Below are 25,325 nucleotides of genomic sequence, written 5' to 3'. Positions count from 1 at the left end.
AATACAACTGCCGCAATAGATTTTCAATTATTGGAACACACTTGCAGACCGGTTTCGGGCTGTTTGGCCACTCGTCAGTGCAAGGTAGTGTATATCATCAACATAAAGTCGATGATTTCCGATAATTGAAAATCGAATTCCGTCAGAGTATCATTCCTCGAACTAAGCTGAACACTACAACAAACAACAGGTTTGTCGTCGCTCCATCTGCCTGTGAACGAGGTAACCAACTGCATATCCAAATTAAAAAATTACGAGGAATTGGGCAAATTTGGATATGCAGTTGGTTACCTCGTTCACAGGCAGATGGAGCGACGACAAACCTGTTGTTTGTTGTAGTCTTCAGCTTAGTTCGAGGAATGATACTCTGACGGAATTCGATTTTCAATTATCGGAAATCATCGACTTTATGTTGATGATATACACTACCTTGCACTGACGAGTGGCCAAACAGCCCGAAACCGGTCTGCAAGTGTGTTCCAATAATTGAAAATCTATTGCGGCAGTTGTATTGCCAACAGCATATGCAGGAATAACTTCTGTGAAGAATCCTGCACTGACACCTGTCGGATATAATCCAACGCCCTTCGTGGTATTAGCCAGGGGAGTAGTTGTTTTCTGATAGGTGTCAGTCCATTAACCTACTGTGTAGGGTGTTGAGACTGGCCTGAACGAATTGTTCCTTTAGATGATTCGGAAAATTTGTCTCAAAATAATACGAAAACGTTGACAAAAATGCCTGAAAAGCAAGATTAATATCAGTTTTATTCAAAACTTCAACCCAATTTTCATTCAGCTTCGAAGTAGCCTCAAATAAAAATTTCAACGGAGTAAGGTCTGGGGATCGAGCTGGCTGGGCAATTGATACATTGCCTATAAAAATGTCGAATGAGCTCAAACTCACCTGGGTCAATATACGGCTAGAAAATAACTCACCTGTGGAATTTTTTCTGGCCATGTCTTCGGCACTAGAGGTTTTTCTCTGTTCTATCCTTAAATTTGGTATATTGAAAGGAGGCACATGCATATTATCTGAACTGTATTGATGCCTCAGAGGTCGGTGACGATCCGGACTTGGCAGAGAAAGATTGTCCAGTTTGAGTTTGTTCCTTTGATTCCTATCAATTTGATCCAGCATATCTTGCAAAACTTCTATCAGAATAGTGAACTGCTCAAGGTTGAGGGAAGGATTGACGGTTTGTGGCAGCAGTGATGGCATCACTTTTGTCGCCATCAAATTAATAGAGAGACCGTATCTTTTGTCGCTCAACATCAGTCGGTAGATATCTGTGAAGTTCAATTTGGTTAATGGATAACAAACGTTATGAAAAAAAACTCACGACAAAATATGCACTCCAAGAAGTTTTTGTTGGCTTTTTCGGATATTTCAAGTTATGTATTCTTTACAATGATTCGGGAGTTTTAGAAAAATTGGAAAGGTTTCTATTGATTTCAACATTATTTGGAGAAATCAAATTAAAAGAAGTGTCAAAATCACTGAATACATTTATGTGAATGAGATACATCCTGAATCTATACATCTATTGCATTGCATTGCATCCCAATTTTCTAATGAGATGATGCGTTTTTCATTTTTGTTTTCATTATTTTCGAAGAAATGACAAATTTTTCATCGCTATTACCAGAAATATTTAGAATACTGATTTGTTTGACAAATTTTTATTACGGTTATTAATTTTTTTCTGATTAGTCATTCAAAATCAAAAATTAAAATAGTCATTGTGACAATTATCATGAGTTTGAACAATAATTCAAGGTTTTTTCGAAAATTTCAAATGAAATGCATTTCATACGAGATTGCGAAAATTCAATACACAAATTTAGACATTCTTCATTGCTATAGAGAATTCTGTCATTTGGGTTCAAATCCAGAAAAAATTTGTTAAAATTCCAAGGATACAGAGTCAGATCCATTCGCAAGTTAACACTTCTCAATTTACAATGTAGAATAGAAATGTATTTATACTGAACAAAAAACAGAATGGTTTCCACTCACATGATGTACAGTTTTTTCAAAAGTTCGTTACATACAGAGTGGTCCAACGAAAAGTATGCACCTTGCTTTTCCCCGTTTTTTGTAACTTAACACAAAGTTAACAAAGTTAAAAACATTTTATATGTATTTTTCTACCTGTGCCTTCAACCCCCTAGCGAAGGTGAGTAACAACCCTAAAATTTCAACCCATTAGTGCTCATTGGCAACATGGGTTGCCACTGTTTTCAAATCAACGGCATGTCAAATTTTATTAGGTTATGTCTGAAATTTCATCGTGAACGTGTTGTACAAGTCTTACTCCGACATTTTGTGAAGAAAAGTATTGTATATTCCATCTGAGATTTTCTAAAGTTTACTTTGATTTTTGTGAAGTTCAGAGCTCACGAACATTCCTATAAAAATGTAAGTACAATTTGTTGTTCTCACTAAAATATTCTTATGCATCTGTTAGGATCAGTTACTAAGATATATATTACTGAGGTTTTGTGGCAAGTAGATGAATTTTGTTCTCGGTATTGTTGTACCAAGTATGTAAATTCATATGGCAACTATAGTTGCCACCGATAATACAGTCATTTAGGCTTAAATTAGGTAGGAATCTCGGAATTCGAGATACCCAGCTGTTAGTCTGTAAATACTTGTATATTAACATCCTAAAAGTTGTCTCAAAACCTACATATGGTAGGATGTAAGCAACTATTAAATTTCAAGGTCAAAGGTCACAAAAATCGGTTTTTTGCGCTTTTTTTGGAAATATGTCATTTCCTATGGGTTTTTTGCTATTTGTATTCATTATCAATATTGTAGAATACAAAATTCTCTACAAATTTTGTTTGAAAAAATTTTGTATACGGTGAACCGTTTTCGAGATAGAGGGCGGAGAGCGCGCGGTCACACCATCACTTCAGGTCAACCGGTCCCTCCGGTCGAAAACGCGCCATACCTATATAGTTGATGAACTATCGATAAATCAATGATTATAAATATTTGTCAATTTTTATTAACAATTATATTATATTTTATCATTTTCTTCATGCATTAAATCTATATCTATTCAATAATACTGATTACTAAAACGTTCATTATTGATGGCGGATTTCTTCTTCATCATGTTGTATGGAGCAGAGAAGATACTTTTTCTATTATTTTTGGTAAATACATGAATTATTTACAAAGGCATTACAGTTCCAAAATAATTGTTGTATTTGACGGATATTCAGACTACAGTAAGAACGTAAAAGCTGTGGAGCAGCAGAGAAGACCTGCTGCACTTTCAAAAACGTATGAAGTTTGTTTCGATGAAACAATGGTTGTACCAGTTACTCAAGAAAAATTCTTATCAAATCGAAATAACAAAGATAAGTTCATTAATATGTTAATTGAAAAACTACAAGCTGCAAATATTACTACTAAACAAGCCAGAGATGATGCGGATGTTCTTATTGTTGAAACTGCAATTGAAGAATCAAAGTCTAAAAAAACTGTAGTTATAATAGGACAAGATATTGATTTACTTGTCATTTTAATTGGGCGTACACTGTCTCACGAACAAGAAATTTTCTTTAAAAAAGTTGGGAGAGGTAATGTAAAAACGGAGATATACTCGACTAAAAGTTTTGATAATTATCCTCATTCTAAAAAACATATTTTATTTCAGCACGCATTAAGTGGCTGTGACACAACTTCTGCGCTTTTTAAAAAGAGAAAAAAATCATTTTTAAAAGTTTTTGAGAAACTGACAAATTTGGATGAACTAGCTGCAGCATTTGAGGAAGAAAATTGTTCGGCCCAGAGATTATTAGAGAGTGGAACTCAAACCTTATTGGCAGTCTATAATGCTCCGAAATCTGTGGAAAGTCTCGATCATCTCCGTTATATGCATTACGTCAAGTCTACAAAACTTAATAAACCTGTGCAGCTTTCAAATATTCCACCAACAAGTGCAGCTCCTCATCAACATTTCAACCGTGTATATTATCAAGTTCAAACTTGGTTAGGACATGATTTGGAACCCCAGGTATGGGGTTGGCCAATGCGAAACGATTTTCTGGAACCTATCATGACAATTTTACCACCTGCTCCAAAAGATTTGCTAAATACAATTTTCTGCAACTGCAAGAGTGGTTGTGGTTCGCGATGCGGATGCAGGAAAGCGGGCTTGCAATGCTCTTTAGTTTGTTGCCAATGTAAGGGGCAAGCTTGTCTCAATGCTCTACCATATCAGAGTGACATTAACAAAGATGGAACCTTTAACCCCGAAATCATGAAAGAACTTGAGACAAATGTCGTTGAAGACGATAATGAAGACCAGTTTTTTAATTTACCAGCAGCCAGAAGACGACGATGAAGAGGAAGAAGATGATTAAAATTATAAATTGTAGTTTTTGTACCCTTTATTCCATTTCTTTACTTTCAATAAAAATAAATGTATCCAATGATATTTTTTAATAAAAAGATTAATTCATAATTTACTTGTTTTTTTTTCATCATGTAAGGAGTTATAAATATCAATTAGGTTAAAATTCAAATATAATTCCTATATTTTCATTAACAATTCTGCAATTACATGGGCAGGTAAGTGTTGTTAAATAAATTAATACTGAATAAAAAGTGGATAAGTTAGGAAAAAAATTATAAAATATAATATAATAGTTAATAAAAATTGACAAATATTTATAATCATTGATTTATCGATAGTTCATCAACTATATATGGCGCGTTTTCGACCGGAGGCACCGGTTGACCTGAAGTGATGCTGTGACCGCGTGCTCTCCGCCCTCTATCTCGAAAACGGTTCACGGTATAAAAAATTTTTTTGAACAAAATTTGTAGAGAATTTTGTATTCTACAATATTGATAATGAATACAAATAGCAAAAAACCCATAGGAAATGACATATTTCCAAAAAAAGCGCAAAAAACCGATTTTTGTGACCTTTGACCTTGAAATTTAATAGTTGCTTACACCATACCATATGTAGGTTTTGAGACAACTTTTAGGGTGTCAATATACAAGTATTTACAGACTTATAGCTGGGTATCTCGAATTCCGAGGTGAACTTACTATAATGACTGGACTACGAGCTGTTGGGTAGCCATGTAAAGATAAAATAATTTTATTTCTTAGGTCGGAACGCGAAGATGGCACGTTCACAGTTGATGAAATGCTGAATGCCTACGAAGAATATTACGGTGAACGAATTCCTTGTATCAAATCTATCAGTATCATTCCTCCGCATGAGCTTCCGAATTCTGATACAGATGAAGACTCTGATTTGCCTGATGATGAAGTGGAAGGAAAGCCAGCACATTTGCCTGGCCGTATACTTCGAAGTAAGGCTGTGGTTACTTTTGAAGAATGACAGGAAGAGCAGAATGAATATACTCAATCTGAGCAAAATCTATATACTCAAATGGAAGATATTGTGAATTTTCAACCTGAGCAGAATGATGACATTCATATGGAAGAAAATGAGGATCTCGAACCTTCTACTTCAAAGCGCGTTCGTCTGCAGAAGAAAAAAGTCCTGCCATCAAAATCAACTTGGTCTTCAAACAAACAACATGTCTGGAAACTGCAATCTATAGAGAAACCTTGCGAACCACTCACTATAGACTTTTCGGAGAACACTGTTGCTTCACCTTTAGATGCCTTCAAGTGTTTTTTCACTGATCAATTGGTGAACCATCTGTAGAGTAGGGAGGGTGAGTGTAAGCCCACGCACTTAGGCCACATGTGACCCATTGTACATCCTCCCGAGGAGTTGTCCTCCTAGGTCGTCGTCCATCCTGTCCTTTCCAGGAAGGTGGACAGGTCGCTGGGAGACATCTCCTTCATATCGGCAGGTGTAGGCCAAGACTCGCCGAACACACACTGTCTTATTGACGATAACTCCGGGCACTCGCACAGGACATGCCTGACAGTATCATCTTCATGTTCACACATCCTGCATAAAGGTGTGTCCACTAGCCCCATATTATGTAGGTGTTTCCTTAGCTGACAGTGGCCAGTCAGAAATCCTACTGTAAGGCGTAGATTTTTCCTGGTCATCGCCAGATATTTCTTCGGCGCCAGCTTCCCAGGGTCGCCCAAGGTGATCCTGGCAAGATTACATCCTTTGATTTCATCCCATCTCTTTAAAGATTGAGCATGGGTGTAACATTTGACTAGTTCCGCAATTGTCGAAGTCATCAGGCCATGGGTGCCACTTGGTCCTAAAATTCTTAGTCCAGCCGCTTCCTTGGCTAAAGAGTCGGCAATGCGATCACCTTTACTCCTGTCGTGCCCTTTAACCCACCTCAGGATAATGTTATTATCTACCGAGGCTTTGGCTAAATCTTGGTGGCACTCTAGTGCTAGCCCTGAAGTAACACGGTGTCTGTTCAAGGCTAATAGGGCTTGTCTGCTGTTAGTGCAGATTGTTATGTTTTTGCCAGAAATTCTTTTCTTGGTTATTTCTTTTGTGGCGATTGAGATACCAGCCAGTTCTGTTTGGACCACGCTGGTATTTCTTCCCATTCCCCACTTAATCCTTAGGCTTAGTGATCTGGAGTACACTCCACATCCTGAGCCTTCTTTGGTTTTTGAGCCATCTGTATAAATCCGTATTGCATTTGTAGCATCTGACTCTGTGTTCTGCTTAATTTGTATTTTGTAGGGTTTATTAAACACAAACCTGGGTTAAATTGCATCACTTGTTGCCTGCAGCAGAGGTTGCGCAGTAAGCGCTTCCCGCCATAGGCCCAACCTCAATCGACCCATTCCTACTTCTAGGTTTACACCAGCTGTGTGCAATCATACCATGGCCATTAACGCAACCTCCTTAACGTACAGGTCCAGAGGGGTCAGACCCGTGATTAATTCCATTGCCGCGGTTAGTGTTGTTCTCATGGCTCCTGTGATGTTTAAATAAGCCAGTGGCTGTATTTGATATAATTTTTGGATGGCCGTTGCTTGTAGAACTTTCGGTCCCCATGCAATGGCTCCATACGTTAACATAGGTCTTATTATTGCAGTGTAGATCCAGGTGGCCACACGGGGTGAAAGACCCTATGCGCGTCCCACTGTCCTCCGACATTGCTCATAAGCCACGTATGCTCTTTTTGCTCTACTCTGTAGATGAGAGTTCCATGTTAGCTTCTTGTCGAGGTATTTCACCAAGGTATTTCACCTCTTCAGAGAAGTTTAGTTGGTTTTTGAAGATTTCGGGAGGTTTTAAGCCCGTTAAACTTCTTTTCCTGGTGAAAAGGACCATCTCAGTCTTCTTGGGATTGATCGACAGTGAGTGTTCCTTACACCATGTTTCTATCAATTTGAGCCCATCCTGCGCTCTATCGCACAGTGTGTTTACAAATTTGCCGGTCTGCAAGATAACTATGTCATCTGCGTATGCAATTGTGTAGAATCCATTTTTGTTAAGGTGATTAATTAGGGTATCCAGAACTATGTTCCAGAGAAGGGGTGATAAGACCCCTGCCTGTGGACATCCCCTCATGACCAGTCCTTTTACTGTGATGTCTTCTACATTAATACTTATTGCTCTGCTAGAGAGCATCTGGAGTATCCATTCTCCTACTACCAGGGGTACATTCCTGGAGTGTAGTTGCTGGGTAATTGTTGGAAAGGTTGTTTTATCAAACGCTCCCTCAATATCTATGAATATACCTAGGGTGGATTCTTTGTTATCCAATGATCTCTCGATTCTGCCAACCACATGGTGAAGGGCCGAATCAGTAGACCTTCCCGGGGTATATACATGCTGATTTGGATGAAGTGGGTTGTTAACAAGTACTTTATCTCTTATATACCGCTCATATAGCCTCCCCATGGTTTTTAAGAAAAACGATGTGGGACTAATTGGTCGAAATGCTTTTGGTAGGGTGTAGTCCATCCTACCTGGTTTGGGTATAAATACTACTCTTACTTCTCTCCACTTACTGGGAATATACCTCAGAGCTAGAGAGGCTCTGAATATTCCAACCAGGTGTGGCATAAGAGTGTCCAGTCCCCACTGAAGTAGGGCTGGTATTGGTGAACCATATCGTTACACAAAGTAATCTTCATGCCGGCCAAAAAGGAGAGCATCACGTGAATATCTCCTCTGAAGAGATTTATACAGTGTTGGGCATTATGTTATTGAGTGGATATCATAAGTTACCTAACAAGCGTATGTACTGGCAAGAAGATCCGGACTGCAACGTGACCATCGTTTCGGAGGCAATGCGCAGACACAGGTTCGAAGAAATCTTACGATATATTCACCTGAATGATAACGCAAATATTGACACGGATAGTTTTTATAGAGTAAGACCTCTTCTTGATTTTTTGAATGAGTCATTCAAGCAAGTTCCATGTGAAGGTTCTCTTTCAATTGACGAAAGTATCATACCATATTATGGCCGTCATCACGCGAAACAGTTTATTCGCGGAAAACCTATAAGGTTTGGGTTCAAGATGTGGGTGATAGCTAAGCCGAATGGATATATAATGCATGTAGAACCTTACTGTGGATCAAACACCAAATTGTCTGATACTGGTCGTGTTCAGGGAGGTGATGTGGTAATTGGTTTGGAGGATCACTACAATGTTCCCAAAGGAACAGAACTATATTTTGACACTTTGTTCACTTCAGTTTCTCTTCTGGAAGAGTTATGTAAAAGGGAATTGGGAGGAACCAGTACTCTACGAGACAACAGAATAGGCAAAGCTATGAATTTACCACCCAAGAAAGAATTCAAGAAGATTGAAAGAGGAAAATTTGTAACTGTTGGAAATGGAAAACTGATCGCAGTTTCCTGGAATGACAATTCTGTGGTTACCGTTCTGTCAAACTGTGATGAAGTAAATCCACTCAGGAGTATTCAGAGATATAGTCGTACTGAAAAAAAAAGACAACTGTGAAAATACCTAACCCAATATCTCAATACAATTCAAATATGGGAGGGGTTGATCTCAATGATCAATTCACAAGTACCTACAGGACAAGAATAAGAATCAAAAAATGGTGGTGGCCTATGTTTGCTTGGAGTGTGGATGAATGTTGCGTACAGGGATGGCTCCTCTATAGACAGCTAGGACACGATATGCCACTTTTGCAGTTCAGAAGACAGGTTGTTCTGCAATTATTAAATTAATATGGTACTCCTGCTATCAGACATGGACCATCATCATCTTATTCAAGATCTGTTTCCCTTCATGACATAAGAAGAAATGGAAGGAATCACCTGATTGTGAAAAGAGAGTCAAAGTACAGGCGGTGTAAGATGTGTTACAACCGTACTGTTGGTATACCTCTGCTCAAAATGCAAAGTGCCACTTCATTCCGAATGTTTTGAACCATTCCATAATATGTAATATGTTAGAGTGTAGTTTCGTATAATAAATAAAATGAATGATCAAACTTTTTGTTTATATGAATCTTCAAATAATATTCTTTATAATATCATCACCTGTTGACATACTTTAAATGCCCTAAAGGCTCAGTGGCAACTCAGGTTGCCAAGCGTTTCTGGAGTCCTTGAAAAGGAAATATTTTTGTATATATTTTTTAATTGCTCGAGTGATTATACACGGTGTTCCTTAAACACATGCTAATATTTAAGGAGGTAATTCTTAGACCCATTTTAAGGAAAAAACGTCCTATGGACGTATGTCCTAAACGCCTTAACTTTTGAGATACAGGATGGCAAAGTTTTCAAAAATAATCAGTTTTTTAATAATAACTGAGATAATTTTGTAGACATCTTTGGCATATTTGGTAGATATGTTCCATGCCTCAAGGCGTATTTTCTGATGTACACAAATTTGTATTTTTTCAAACAGTGGCATCCCTACGGGTTTCGCATTGAATATTTTTGGGGAAAAAGTACTACGCCAATGCTTTCTTTTCAAAATAAAATCTTTTTTAAAATCCTCATTCATTTTTGAGAAAATTTGATCTCTTGGTATTTCTTTGTCTGACGCATGATTTTCACTCAAAAAAAATAAAAATCGACAGAAAGCAAATTAAGAAATTAGATCAATTCTAAAATGAATGAGAATCTGAAAATTGCTTCATAACGCATTACCAATTCCCTAATAATATTTGAAAACATAATCTGCAAAAAAATAAATTTTTCACAAAAACGAGTTTTATTTTATTTTGTGACAGTAAGTCTAAACGAATAGCACAAATTTGTTAATTAGTAATAATACCAAAACTGATTATGAAAATTGTTGGAAGTGGCCACCTGCAATTAGTATGCATGCTTCCGCCCTTCTACGCATGGAATTACGCACCCGTTCAAATATTCCCGGCGTATTTCGTATAGTTTCACACGAGACAACTATCCGCTCTCTTAAATCTTCTAAAGTATTAATGGGAGTTTTATATACAAGAGTTTTAAGGTGACCCCATAAAATAAAATCTAAACTGTTGAGATCGGGGGATCTTGCTGGCCATTGCTGAGGTCCTCCGCGACCTATCCAACGATTAGGATAAACTGTATTTAAATGGTTTCGGACAATTACACTGAGATGAGCAGGGGCGCCATCGTGCATGTACCATATTCGATTCCTTAACGCAAGTGGCACATCTTCCAATAACCCAGGTAAGTCTTCTTCGAGAAAATGTAAATAAGAACGACCATCAAGGCGTCCTGGTAAAAAAATGGGCCTATTAGATGATCACCTATAATTCCTGCCCATACATTAACCGAAAATTGGTGTTGGAAATGGGTTTCGGTTATTGCATGGGGATTTTCTTCAGCCCACACATGATTGTTATGGAAATTTTGAATGGCATTTCGAGAAAAATTTGCTTCGTCTGTGAACAAAATTTGTGTCTCAAACTGCGGATTTAGTGCAATACTTTGTAGATACCACTGACTGAAGTTCACACGCTGTGGAAAATCTCTGGGAAGTAATGCCTGCACTCTTGAAATATGGTATGGGTATAACAAAAAATCAACCAAAATACGCCAAACAATTTGATGACAAATATCCAGAGTTCTAGCGATCTTCCTCGTACTCGTCTCAGGATGTTCCTCAATTTCTTGCAGCACCGCTTCCTCAATTTCAGGAGTTCTTACTACACGAGGTCTTCCTTCCGGAGTCCCCCTTTCTTGAAACTACCAGTTTCCCCAAGTCGACAATGAATATTTGAAAAGGTTCGGCTATCTGGTAAGGCACGATTAGGATATCTTTCCTGATAAATGCGCCTGGCTTCTGTTGCATTACCATCGGCGAGGCCATATGTATACGTAATGCATTTGCGCCATTTCCGCATTCGTATAATTTACCATATTTACTGATATTCAGAAAAACAGCGGACTACCAAAATAACTTCAATTACACTTCAAAATCAATCAAAACGCGCTGTGACAGTTTTTAACACCAACACCTTACTTTAAACCAACATCAATATTAGCTACTGACGTTTGTACATACAGAGAATTCGTTTTTTATTGCTATGGTGAATACGCTATTTTTTCTGCTTTTAATCTTTTAATGAAATCACATATCGACCAACTCCATATTTCCAAGAGGTGCAGTAAATAAATTCTGCTACACGTCATTTATTCCAGAATAACTAAATTTATGTTTTCAAAAATTATAAACGGTGCTGCGTTATGACGTAATTTTAATTGAGAACAGTGCATCTGACAACAAACAAATACCTTTTAGACCCAGCAAATCAAATGTGCTCAAAAATCTATGGAGATTTTAAAAATAATTGTTAGTTCAAGATAAAGCAGTGGCGTAGTATTTTTTTCGCCAAAAATATACATTTCAAAACTCGTACGTACGCCACTGGCAGAGAAAATTAAGAAAATTGTACATCAGAAAATGCGCCTCGAGGCATGGAACATATGTACCAAATATGCCAAAGATGTCTACAAAATTATCTCAGTTATTATTAAAAAACTTATTATTTTTGAAAACTTTGCCACCCTGTATCTCAAAAGTTAAGGCGTTTAGGACATACATTCATAGGACGTTTTTTCCTTAAAATGGGTCTAAGAATTACTTCCTTAAATATTAGCATGTGTTTAAGGAACACCCTGTATAGTAGCAGAAAAGATATTGCAAAATCAATAAATTCGACATTTTAAGTTCTGAGCAGTAATGGGTTAATAGTGGCAAGGGCACACTATTCAAAGTTTATAATTTGTACCATTATTTTACTTATTCAGCTACGGCGACTTTGTCCAAGCATTCTTTCATCTATACTGAATGGAAATTCACGTACTTTGGCCTTTGAACATTCATCAATGAAAATGAATAACGTATTAAGGAAAAAATTAACATTGAAAAAATCATGAAATAAAATATGCAATATTTTTCCCCGACAGTGCATAACAATGAAGTCATTGATTTTTTTTTTCTTCTCACGATCTTTCAAAGTGGAGGTGAACCTAAAATATTGAAACTAGCCAATATTCCATATCTTACCGTCAGTAAGAATTGAATAATCGCATCCTCGTATATGTACATTAAAATAGGATTACTTGTCCATTCTTGAAGAATTCAGTATTTCATAAAACTTCAAGTATTCCATTGAACAGAAATGGAGACGCTCCGTACCATTTGCCTGGTGACACAACGAACGTACACAGCAATCAACTTGTCACTTACTTACAACCCTTAATGTTATCTGTGGGTCGGAGAGTCGTATATCGGACAGCAGAGGCAACACTTCATCTATTATTTGTGATTTATCCAGCCTCTCGAGAGTCCTTTCGACACAGGAGAGCACATTTGACACTAGTTTAATGTCCGCTTGGTTCTTCTCGTATATCAATTTCGTTTTCGGCAGTATCATCCTCCTGATCGAGTTGTCATCTAGATATTCCGATACTTTTGTAACGGCCACCAACGCAGCGCTCTGTAGAATAAAGACAACGTGATAAAAAATATGCTATGCTACTCGAAAAGTATATACCATTGAAGTATTCCAGTTTCAAAGAGAATGAAGATAACCAGACAACTATTTTATAGTAATGAGGCCACACGAACAAATTCAAACACTGGTGCTTTAGATAATAAATCTCTCATCGATGGAATAGAAATTTCAAATGTCGAACTACTTTAAAAATTTATAAATAGTTAATATTACTCCAATTATTGTATACCATTGTTGTTCCTCAAGTCAGATATTTTTATCAGATTGAACAATTATTGAAAAAACATGTTTGAAGCCAAGCTTTTTATGAGAATCACTGAATTGAAAAAATAATTTCTCCATATCAAATATATAATGGAAAATGATTTAATAAACCGAAATCAGCCATAATAAATGAAAACCTCAGTGTAAATAAGACAACAGTTATTTTCTGTATTCTATATCGTTTGATCTAGATCAGGGGTCTCCAAACTACGGCCTGCGGGCCAAATCCGGCCCGCCAGTATCATCAATCCGGGCCGCGACAGCCAATGATTTACTGTCATCAATCTGGCCCGCGACAGCCAATGATTACCTAATTGTTGTTACTATTGCTGTGATAAGTTGAAGAAGAAAACACAAAATGATAATTACTTAACGACAGAAATGATGACAAAGAAAACTTAACTTAAGTATCTAAGTTTGAGCATATTAATAACTAACAAATAATTGAAATGAATCACAAAACAAACACACTAATGAGATTTATGTAATTGTGATTTTCCACCGACAATACTTTGTAGTTGTGGATCAATTTTACTTGTACCAATTATCAAAAGAGATTTAAGATACTCATCGGTTAATTGAGATCTGTAAATGTTCTTTGTGTACTTCATCTTGGAAAACGTTTTCTCACACAAGTAAGTAGTACCAAAAACAGAAAACAACCCACGAGCAAATTTATGCAAATTATCAAATTGTTCCAGTGGAAGACTCTTATAGAATTCCAACAAAGATGAATTTTGATGTTTGTTCTTAAGCATATCACTGCACCGTAAATCAATAGTTTTCATTTGGACTTCCGGAGCCAGGGTTTCAATGTCAGAATCAAAAAGATTCTGAAAAAGCTCAATTTCATTCGCAATGACATCAAAACTCAATCACAAAATACTGAAAGTTCCATTTTTCTTGGAACGTTCTGCATTCACTGTCGATTTTTTTGCTTCTTTTCCATACTACCAAATCACACATGAAAACATTAAGTCAAATCAAAATATTTTTATTGACGGGTGTTACTTTATTTCACAATAGACAGTTTCGCTTCCTTCGCCTTTCCTACGCGGACTAACTCGCAGACCTGCATTGTCTTTGTTAAGTCAGGTATCCGAACCAAAGGCCCCCTACCCTTTCAACTAATTGTTCTTTAGTCTGTTTTATGTTTTCTTATGTTAGGGTGATAGGAACAAGTCTCTATCACCTTCTTGTAGCTTGTAGCCAACTGTCAGAAGTCGCAGCGTCTTCTGTTGTCCATTTTTTGTCGTTAAGACATGTTCTTTTTTATTTATTTCCGGCGAGCATAGCTTGTAAAACCGGAAACTTCGTGAGAATTTCCTGCAGCTGCCCTAAGGCCGTTGGGAGACCTTCGTGAGAGTTGCAGGAATTTTCTCTAGTTGTTACGGCTCTCGCGTATGAGGTTCCGCTTCTGACTCTGTTTTGGTTGACTGTCCTCGGGTTTGGGGGCTGTCTTTCATCTGTAGGCCCATCTGGGGCCTTTTTCTTATTTTCGGGGCGTTCCGGGCACCCGTGGAAACTAGCTGGATGTTCCCCCTTACAGTTGAAGCTCCGCATCGGGGAGTTTTTGGGTCGTTTGCACTCGTTTGTCAAGTGCCGTCCGGCGCACTTTACACAGGCCGGGACTGCTTTACAGTTCCGCTGTGTGTGCCCGAACTTTTGGTACCTGTAGCATTGTCCTGCTCTATTTCGTGGCATTTGTGTTTCTGCGGTAACGCGGACTTTTTGGATTTCCTTAATATCGTATATATTAGCCTGGTTTCTGGGGACCAGGACTAATACGAAGGGGATGGGCTTTTTGTTTGTTTTACTCATACGAGCGATGGAAATGATTTCAAATCCTTTCCCTTGCAATTCTTTTTTGATCTCATCTATTTCCAGGGCTTCTGGGACTCCCCGGAAAACGACTCTCAACGGTTTCTCGGCTTGTACCGAATATGTGTGGTAAGGTATCTTTTCTTTATCGAGGGATTTTGTTACCTTCCTGTAATCCTCTATGGATTTAAAGTGAACCTTTATCCCGTCATTTGTGTTCACCGCCCGAGATATGTCGATATTCTGCGCGGCGGTTATCGTATTGAAATTTTTCCATTTGTCCTTCGCTCGTATGGTAATTGGCGGAGGTTTTTCATTCTTTGTTTTTGTTTCCCCCTGGTTTGTTACCGGGGCTTCATCGACCTTTTGTTCTACATCCAAATCCATCTGTTCGGATGTGTTTTCAATGTTTGTTGGGGGATTATCCTTTTGGCTACCTGTATTGTCTTCGGATTAGGCACTTCCGGCTTATCCTGTACCTGTGACGTACTGGTCGTGACGTCATCGGAATTTCCAGGATTTGTTCGTTCGCTTTTTGTCTTTTTCTTCTTCGGCTGCTGAGTTTGTACTTTTTCAGTAGCCGGGATTTTTGTTTTTTTAACGCAGGGCTCAGGTTTGGCCGCTCGTTTTTGTGGCATGTTTTCACCTTGGATTTCTTCTTCTTCCGAAGGGAGGTCGTCGAAATCTGGATCGTATCTTTCCTTTACGTAGCTTGGCAGAGCTTCGAAGAACCGGTAATATTTAGGTTTGCGGTTTAGTATATTTTGTTCCATTATCTTTTGAAAATATTTGTACGACTTTGCCAGCTCTATGCTGGAAACGTCGTATCGATCTAATATTGCCGCCATCATCGCGAGAACCGCGTCTCTGGAATAGTTCCTACGGAAGTGGTGAATTCTATTCAATAGTTCTTCCATAATTGCTTATCGTCCTAAAATACTTTTTAGGCGATAGCGTATCTAAATGCTGAAATTATCACTGTTCTATAACTTTGATTTTTACTCATCAACTTCTCACTCGCAACTGTCACTAACTCGCAGTTGCCCCGCTAGCCTTTTTATATGCATCTGCCATCTCGAGGTGATCGGAATACACCAGCTAGAACCAGAGCTTTCTCGAACCAACGCGGTAATTCCAAATATTTAATTACGCCTAATGCCACTTAGCGGGTAGCTGAAAAAGATAGTACATAGTACAACTACTCGCCACTAGATGTCGTTAAGTGTCACAATACACAATAATAATTGAAATGCAAAAAAGCGTAAGTTTGCTTAGGTCCTGCACTTTGCGACTATCTTAGTCTAGAAATATAGTTAAGGGCAGAAATTGGCCCTTGGAGCAAACTGAAAAAATCATTATGGCCCGAAGGCTTCAAAGTTTGGAGACCCCTGATCTAGATTGTTATTTGCCGGCAAGCCTCTTACTCACTTACTTACTCAACTTTCGTATGTAATGAAAATTCTCTTTACGTAATTTGCATGGGTTTAAGGAACAATACCTGCCAAATTTCGCTGAAGATATTTTTTTTCACCGTCACAGACAGAAAGTAGGTACATAAAAGAAGAGAGAAAAGCAAGAGTTATCAGAAAGGTGGCATTTAAACCCTAACGCTCAGTGGTGTCCCATTTTTTCTGATTGCAAAAACTCATAGAAAAAAAAATGGTCATTCATGTCAGTTTCAGCATAATCATTATGTTTTAATTCACCTAAGAGGAAACCTGATCATTTCAGCTACAACGAGTAACTAGTTCTTAACCTTCAACTTCATTCAAAAGTTTTCTAAACATATTGAAATATTTTACCTGCACTTGTATCGTTGTACTCTCAAATGCATTGTAGAGCATTGGCAGAACTTCTGTTCGTATGTCTTCTCGTGGGGTTTTCTCCAGAATTATGTGCAAATTTTCTAAGAGTGTAACAGACGCCTGTACAGTTTTTGGTGCCGAATACACATACCTGTAGAACAAAAAAAATATTCATTGAATTGCTGACTTGAATAATTGCATGGAAATCTGTAATCGATATTCAATATTTCTCTTTTTAAATAAATTGAATCAGCTGAAACTCGTCAATGAATTGACATTTTGATTTTAGTTATACTGAGAATCAAAGAATGTAAACTTTCAGCGCCGAGATAACTTTGTGAAAGCTATTTATTTTTTTTACTTTTCTATTGAAATTGTCCTTGGGTTTTTGAAATTCTATTTCCTCTCTATATGCTCGATAAAACTCAAAATTACTATCCGAAAGTATATAGAGAGGCCATAGAACGTCGAACGAATATTTGCTGAATAGAATACGAAAAAAGGAAAGGTTAAATATGATCTTCATGGAATAAGAAAGTTACTTTGTATGAAATAAGTAAATTTCACGACAAGATCTATATGTCATAACAATTATATATAGTTATGAATTCATGATTTCAGAAAAACTTGTTTTCAAAAATGGTTTTCTACTATTGAACAGAAGTCATTTTCAGTGGGAGACACATTTTGGCCTCCGTCAAAATGAATATCTATGCAAATCTTCATTCTTTCTCTATTGATGATAATATTTGATATTCTATAATCAATTCAAGAAATAACAATTTTCATTCCAAAAACTAATTAAAGGGTCCTGAACATTGTCCATAAGCTGTTTTATCAAAAAAATATCGGATGATTTAAATAATTCTGACTCACCTAAAGGACGGAAGAATAATGGACTCATATTCCTCTAATGTAGATTCCTGTATCAAATATAAAATAGGCTGTAAAACTGCCGCTAATACCTCTTGAGTTCTCATCTCTTGTTGTAAAGAAGGCCATACGTGTTGATACCACAGTTTCTGTGAGAAAATTAAAGTATTGAGTTTTTATATCGCTGCATTGACTTTGTCTGTAGAAAGAAGGTTAATTTTAAATATAGGATAAAGAAAATAACTATTGCCTGATTTTTACTAAAACTACCAGAAAAATTATTGTGTTTATTTTATATTCAATATGAATTTCGACAAAATAAATAGGTCATCAATCGAACAAGGTTAATATTACCAACCATCCAACGATAATGAATAAACGGTGAGACACGGATGATATATTGAAATGCACAGATTTCAGGGATATACAGTGTCACCATTAAAGTGCGCACCATATGGGAAACTTCTTTTTCGAAAAGTTTCAATGAAGTTTAACTTCGGCACTTGTTTGTGCTTTAAATTCAACTTAAAATGATGCGGCCAACTGCGACCCACTGACGTTCAGTGTTTGTCAAACTCAATTTTTTTTTGGAAAAAATTGAAAAGTGCATTTCTAGATTGAATTTAACAAAAAGTCACTTCAAAAAGTTGTGTCTCCGGCAATTTTATATCCATATGCCAAATTTTATGCAACTAGGATGAAGTTAATGTTTTGCTTATTTTTGACAGATATCCCCTTTATTTTAAAAAACAAGTTCGGTTAGTTGTCACGCATTCATGTATGCATAACAAACTCATCATGGAGTTTAACTTTTCTGATACATTTCTACTTATACGGACATTTTTAGAGAGAAATTAAAAATTTGCTATAAAAATTTTAACATGACTGGTGCAAAATTTCAATCACGTGGCTATTTTCTTAGCAAACCTTTGATTTCGAAAAAGCAGAGGCAACTGAAAAAAAATGCAAATGATTTCGATAGAACTATTATTATTATAAATTTTAAACAACAATAATATTATAGAAAATACAAATGGGTACAAAAAATTACTTATTGATCTGAATGAGGTTGTCAAACGCTTATAGCCTACATTTCAGTATGTCGTCCTCCACGTTCAATACAAATTATGGTGCTTCTACTGACATCTGTAACTGCATTTTTGATAAATCGGGGATTTATATTTGCACAGCACTCGCGAATGGTATTTTCCGGATGTTGTATGTCAGTAAATGGTCTACTTCGCTACACTTTTTGTTTCAGGTAACCCCACAAGAAAAAGTCTCAAGGCGTCAAGTCGGGTGATCTAGGTGGCCAGTCATGTTCCCAGTTACGTCCAATAACTTTGCCTCTGAATATTTGTTGGAGGCGACTGTTTTACAGCAACCGTGTGATGTTTTGGTGCGCCATCAAGCTGATACCATAGGTCGTATTTAATATTTGAAGGCATATTATCTAATTAAATTAATTAAAGAGGCCATTAAATGTTCGCATTGCCGAACACAAGAAGCACACACAGCGAAGGGAAACCAGCAAATCGGGAATAGCAGACCATGTTTGGACCCATCAACACAACTTCGAGTGGTCCCAAGCTGAGATCTTGCACAGAGAGGCAGATTGGTTTAGGAGGAAATTCAGGGAAGCCGCATACATGTTGTCCAACAACGTATTCAGCCAAGCCAGCGTAGGAATACGCAACATATGGAAACTCATCATCAAGCGAAAAATTGCCAACTCCCGCCAAAACGGTCATATCCCACGGAACCAATGAAGCGAAAAATGGAAAGCGGGGATAAGTGAAAGTACTCGAACGACCTATAAATAGTCATCTCTCAGAGGAATCAGTCCAGTCATCACCCGAAGACGATTGTAGATAATAACAATCGAAACGTCTTGAACTAACGTGACTTGAAATCTTTCCACTTTTTATTTTTTTTTTCTTTTTTTTTAATTGAACACTTTTTCTGAATTGAAAGTTAATATAAAAATCCCTATAATTATTGAACTAAAACCCTGGCATTTTTTCCTTTGGTGAAGTTATCCTTAATAGGCGAGAAAATAGATTACCGTTGCCAAAATAAAAAAATTGTTATTTTTATTTTTTTTATTGACAATTGAAAATTATAGTTTTATAAAAAATACATTACAAAATGTTTTCTTTTAATTTTTTATTGTTTCAATGTCTCATGGCTAAAAACTAATTAATAATTTTTTTTTTTACTTTTTTACAGCTATTGTTAATGAATTCATTATAAAAAAATACATTGTTTATAAGCAATTCGAAATTTTTTTTTGCATTATGTTAATGGAAAAAAATCATGATTTTTAGAAAAAAATGGTTTCTTAAAAAATTTCTTTGTTGCTAAAAAATGCGTTTGTTGATTAACAATCGTTTTTTGCAACTAAATATCAAAATTAAGGATTTTTTTTTAAATCATAAATTCTATTCTTCAAGGTTTTGGAAACACTTTTTTTATTCTTTTTTTGATTGTTTATTTAAAAAAAATGTTATAAACAATTTTTATAAACAATTGATGTAAACATTTTTTTTTCAATACTCTGTTCTATAATAAAAGTAACCATGTGTTTTTTTTTTTAATTTATTCTAATTTTTATAAAACTTTTAATATTGTGATACCCGGATACTTGTCTTTTTCATTCGCTTCTTCGCTTTTATAATTATAATAGCTTTCAAACTATTGCAGTTATGATAAATATGCTTCGAGTATTTTTTGAAAAAAATTTGTAATGTATTTTTCATAAAATTATAATTTTCAATTATTGATAAAATAATAGAAAATAACAATTTTTTTATTTTGGCAACGGTAATCTATTTTTTTGCCAATTAAGGATAACTTCACCAAAGGAAAAAAATGCCAGGGTTTTAGTTTAATAATTATAGGAATCTTTATATTAACTTTCAATTCAGAAAAAGTTATTAATTAACAAATTCATAATTGATGTTAAAATTGGGATAAACATTTTTTGACTGCGGATTATTGTTTATTGATGTATTTCAACATCACATGAATTTTTTCATTCCTTAATATTTACATTTAATATGTTTGTATATTTTTTTTTTGTTTTTATGTCAGAGTGACGAAAGGCGCGCGGAAGCCAGACTACCCGGTTTTGGTTCTATTTTCAGGGCTCTGTGAAAATTATAAATAATCGAGATACAGTTTCGGGAGTCGGGACTTTTTTTACGCAAATTCATTGATCTTTTCAAATCTTTTTTCAAATTTCCAAAATTTTGAAAATTTTCCGAGATATTAAGAAAAAACTAAAGCCCCATTTTTTTTCACTTAATTGTTTATAACTTTTGTAATTTTTATCGGCGCGTTTTCGGACCTCTCCTTAAACTTTCTAGGCAAAAATACGAATCGAATTACACCTTGGTCGTAATTTTTGGACAGGGCTGAAAAATGTCACCAAAAAGAGCTAAATCGAGTACATGTGAACCAGACTATTATCTTTTTTCTCTTCAAGGGCTTTGACATCAATCTGCATCAATTTTCCTAACTCCACTTAGCTTCATTTTTATCTAATCGTTCTTTTTTCTTCTTTCGGTACTCTCCTCCAGCAATTTGGCATCGTTTCTGTTTTTTTCACACTTTTCTGCTCTTTGACTCTCTTCTTTCCTCTTTTCATTGCTCTTCTTTCTCTTATTGTTTCATTTCCATCGACACTTATGGGTATATGTTTTTAATACTACTAGTTTGCAGACTTAATTTTCTTAGATTAACTCACCTTAGGTATAAATGGTAACGACTCTTTCAGAGTATTTCTGTAGAAATGCGACTTTTGTGTAGGATCCTTCATATTAATGACATCAAGGAATTGAAGAGCGTGCACTGCATGATCGCTGTAACAGTAAAAACGATATCAATTGAGAAACTAACCATTGTATTTCATCAGTTCAGACTTCCATTGTCTAATATTAATATAAATTGATTTGAAAACCCTGAGAAAATTTAAAATGATCAACCGAAAATAACAATTTCATCAAACAAAAAACCGAAATTACAAAGAAATAATATACAAGCAACAACCATAAAAAAATAAAAGATTGAAATATTAATGAAAGTTGAAAATTGAAAAATTAGAAAATATTTTTGGGAATGAAAGTTTTTGGATTTATACTACTCCATCTTGATACAAAAAAAGGATGAGGGAATCTTCCAAAGAAAGGAGAGAAGTAATCAATTCAAAAATAAGTAACTCTATACATGGATGTGTAGATCATGCAAAGAAGTAACTTTCAGACACAAGCTGAAAGAAAGTTCTCCTTAGACAGCTACTTCCATATAAACATTGAATTACACGAAAGAAAAAAATTCTTTCGAAAAAAATACTTCAATATGAACACTGAATTATACAGAAGATACTTTTCTCTACTCAGTTTGTATTTCAAACATTCGTTGTGGAATAAAATAAGATATCATTCACAGGGGTTCTACTTCAAATGAATGGCAAGCAATTGCAATTACATTTAACACTGTCATCCTCACTGGTATACATCGATGTTTCGCCGTAAGACACTTGTTTGAAATACAAACTGAGTAAAGAAAAGTATCTTCTGTATAATTCAGTGTTCATATAAAAGTATCCGTTTCGAAAGAATTTTTTTCTTTCGTGTAATTCAATGTTTATATGAAAGTAGCTGTTTCAGGAGGACTTTCTTTCATTTTGTGTCTGAAAGTCACTTCTTTGTATGATCTACACATCCATGTATAGAGTTACTTATTTTCAAATTAATTACTTCCTTTCTTTGGAAGATTCCCTCATCCTTTTTTTTTGTATCAAGATGGAGTAGTAGAAAGCCAAAAACTTTCTTTCCCAAAAATTAATCACTCCTAAAAATATAACCCCTTCAATATAAATTCAGTTGTTACCTGAAATATTTGATGAGGGTCAGGAGCTGTGCAGTGGGTCGTTGTCTAGTATCCTTACTCAAAAGTCGAACTGTCGCTTCTTGTAGCGGAATTGGGATTTTAGACATTATATTGTGAACCTGATCCTCTAACTGGAAAAAAATATAATATCGGAAATAAACTCATTCCAAAATAATCATCGGGAAAATGTTTCCTTCATTCTAGATTCATAGATAAACTCAGTCATTTTGTATTTCGAAGGTTAATTGCTCGTAGAGGCCAAATGTCAACAATATATTCAGATAATGGCACATTCTCTGTTGGATACAAAAATCTCCTAAATATACCTATTGCTGACATTCTCCCTCTGCGAGCAATAAACCTTCGAAATGAATAGCTTCGTGGATATTGACGTGACCAGTTCGAAGTGAACCGCTCTGTATACAGCAAAAAGTGAGACCAGGAAAAGCATGGCTGGTCTTATATACAGTGTGACCCATTTTTAATGGAAACACCCCCCTAAAATTTGAAGTTGTAAAATGATTTTAATAATTTTTTTTGAAATGTCAAGTACTAAAAGGTCTACCTTGGGACAAAATTTGAAATGTTTATTAAAGTTTCAGGGCATACTACGATATGTCGAAAATCGGGATTTTTTATTAGCGATTTTTTATTGAAAAAATCGCTACGCCTCTGGATTTAGAGTGCCTCTGAATAGGTGTGACCAAAATTTCATGAAAAAATATTCATTATCAACAAAGTTATGACAACTCAAAAATTCGAAAACTCACACAGCTAACAGTCACAAAAAACACCCTATATCAACAGATATAGCCATGAGAATATTTTTTTATGATTTCAACAATGAAGTGGCGCCAGATGAAAGAAAAAACAAATAGCATAAATATTTTTAATGAAAATAACGGAATTACATTCAAGTTTTCACGCAAATTAACTAAAACTAAGACCTAATATTTCAATTTAAATCTTAGTTGCCATGGAAATGATATTATAGTTTGACACTTGTGAAAGATTTAAGTGTACTATTGTCAACAATGTTCACCTTACAGTTCTTCGAATTATTTTGTGTCACGGCTGCAAGATCGAGCGTAAGAGAGAAAATTGAAATTGTACGCCTTTCGGGGGATGACGTTAGAAGTGCTAGAGAGATTTGTAAGTATTTAATGAGAGACATCCAGATTGTCCTCGTATTAGCTGCGGTACGGTAAATAAAATAAATAAAATATTCAATGAAACTGGTGCAGTATCAAAAATTATGTTAAAAAGTAATCCTGTACAAAGACGAAACAGGAATGACAGGAATGTTCAAATCATTTTAGATTATTTCGGAAATAATCCTAATTCCACGAGAAACTATTCGGAGATGTCTCAAGGCGAAGAATATTAAACCTTTCAAGCCAAAATTTTTACACACACTTCAAGAAGGCGACGAAGCAAGACGCCTGGAATATTGTTTATGGGCCCAAGGGCCCATCAACAATATTGACATTTAATCAATAGAAATTTCCTAAAAAATATTTTATATACCGACGAAGCCACTTTCACTACAAATGGAGTAGTGTCATCACAGAATTGTCGCTATTGGGCATCGGATAATCCTAACTGGGTAATAAACAGTGAAAGCCAGTATTCCCAAAAAATCAACGTCTGGTGTGGGATATTGAACGAACGAATTATTGGTCCTTTCTTTTTTGAGGAAAACATTAATGCGCAGAGGTTTCTACAATTTTTAAACTCAGAGTTTTGAGATGCTATTCACGAGCTGCCACTCAATGAACGATCAAATTTAATTGTCCAGTTAGATGGGTGTTCAGTTCATCATGCCAGAACTGTGAGGCAATGGCTTAACGAACATTTTCCAAACCGATGGATAGGCCGTGGTACTCCGTTTATAGAGTGGCCACCCAGATCTCCACACCTCACAGTTTTGGATTTTTTTCTTTGGGGAATTCTCACAAAAAAGGTTTACAAAAACCTCTCAAGAGATCGAAATGAACTTTGTGCAAGAATTCGCCAGGTATGTGCAGATATTAGCCCTCAAGAACTAAGGAACGTACTTTTTGGGTTTAGCTTTAGAATTACAAAAGTTTTGCAATTGAAAAATCAGTTGAAACTACACAGAGTGAACAAAGCTGTTTTCCAATAGTAATCAGAAACATTCGTAAGCGCTACGACACATGTATCGAAATACGTGGTGAATTAGTAGAGGCTACTAGAATATGAGTTAGAATCAATTGTTGCACTGAATCGAAACATTTCAATAATAAATTATTAGTTACGTTTATTAAAATTTTTTGCTTCATTGTTAGTTGAATTGTGTGAATGTAATTCCGTTATTTTCATTAAAACTATTTACGCTATTTGTTTTTTTTTCATCTGGCGGCGCTTTATTGTTGAAATCATTAAAAAAATGATATATTGTGACTGTTAGCTGTGTGAGTTTTCGAATTTTTGAGTTGTCATAACTTTGTTAATAATGAATATTTTTTCATGAAATTTTGGTCACACCTGTTTAGAGGCACTCTGAATCCAGTGGCGTAGTAATTTTTTCAATAAAAAAATCGCTAATAAAAAATCCAGATTTTCGACTAAGAAAAAATATCATAGTATGCCCTGAAACTTCAATAAACATTTCAAATTTTGTCCCAAGGTAGACCTTTCAGTACTTGACATTTAAAAAAAATTATTAAAATCGATTCACAACTTCAAATTTTAGGGGGGTGTTTCTATTAAACAGAGCAGTTCGCTTCGAACTGCAGCAGCAATGCAT

At 35.8% G+C, this 25,325-nt stretch overlaps 1 protein-coding gene across 1 annotated transcript in view; it reads right to left on the bottom strand.

The window, feature by feature from the left end:
• The window catches only part of bma (SCY1-like protein bma), a 115,634-nt gene that overhangs the window by 31,777 nt on the left and 58,532 nt on the right, over positions 1-25,325 (bottom strand). The window contains exons 6-11 of the mRNA XM_074186595.1: positions 22,556-22,686; positions 21,411-21,525; positions 17,666-17,811; positions 16,787-16,940; positions 12,632-12,881; positions 937-1,287 (exon numbers count right to left, since the gene is read on the bottom strand). Of these exons, the coding sequence (XP_074042696.1) occupies positions 937-1,287; positions 12,632-12,881; positions 16,787-16,940; positions 17,666-17,811; positions 21,411-21,525; positions 22,556-22,686 (1,147 nt within the window). The remainder of the gene's footprint in view (positions 1-936; positions 1,288-12,631; positions 12,882-16,786; positions 16,941-17,665; positions 17,812-21,410; positions 21,526-22,555; positions 22,687-25,325) is intronic.

The sequence above is a fragment of the Leptinotarsa decemlineata genome, unplaced genomic scaffold, assembly GCF_025532065.1.
Source record: "Leptinotarsa decemlineata unplaced genomic scaffold, Ldec_3_MD MMD2_P_RNA_scaffold_4, whole genome shotgun sequence".
NCBI lineage: Eukaryota > Metazoa > Arthropoda > Insecta > Coleoptera > Chrysomelidae > Leptinotarsa > Leptinotarsa decemlineata.
Note: the sequence above shows the minus strand (reverse complement) of the source record. Positions and strands in the feature narration are given on the sequence as shown.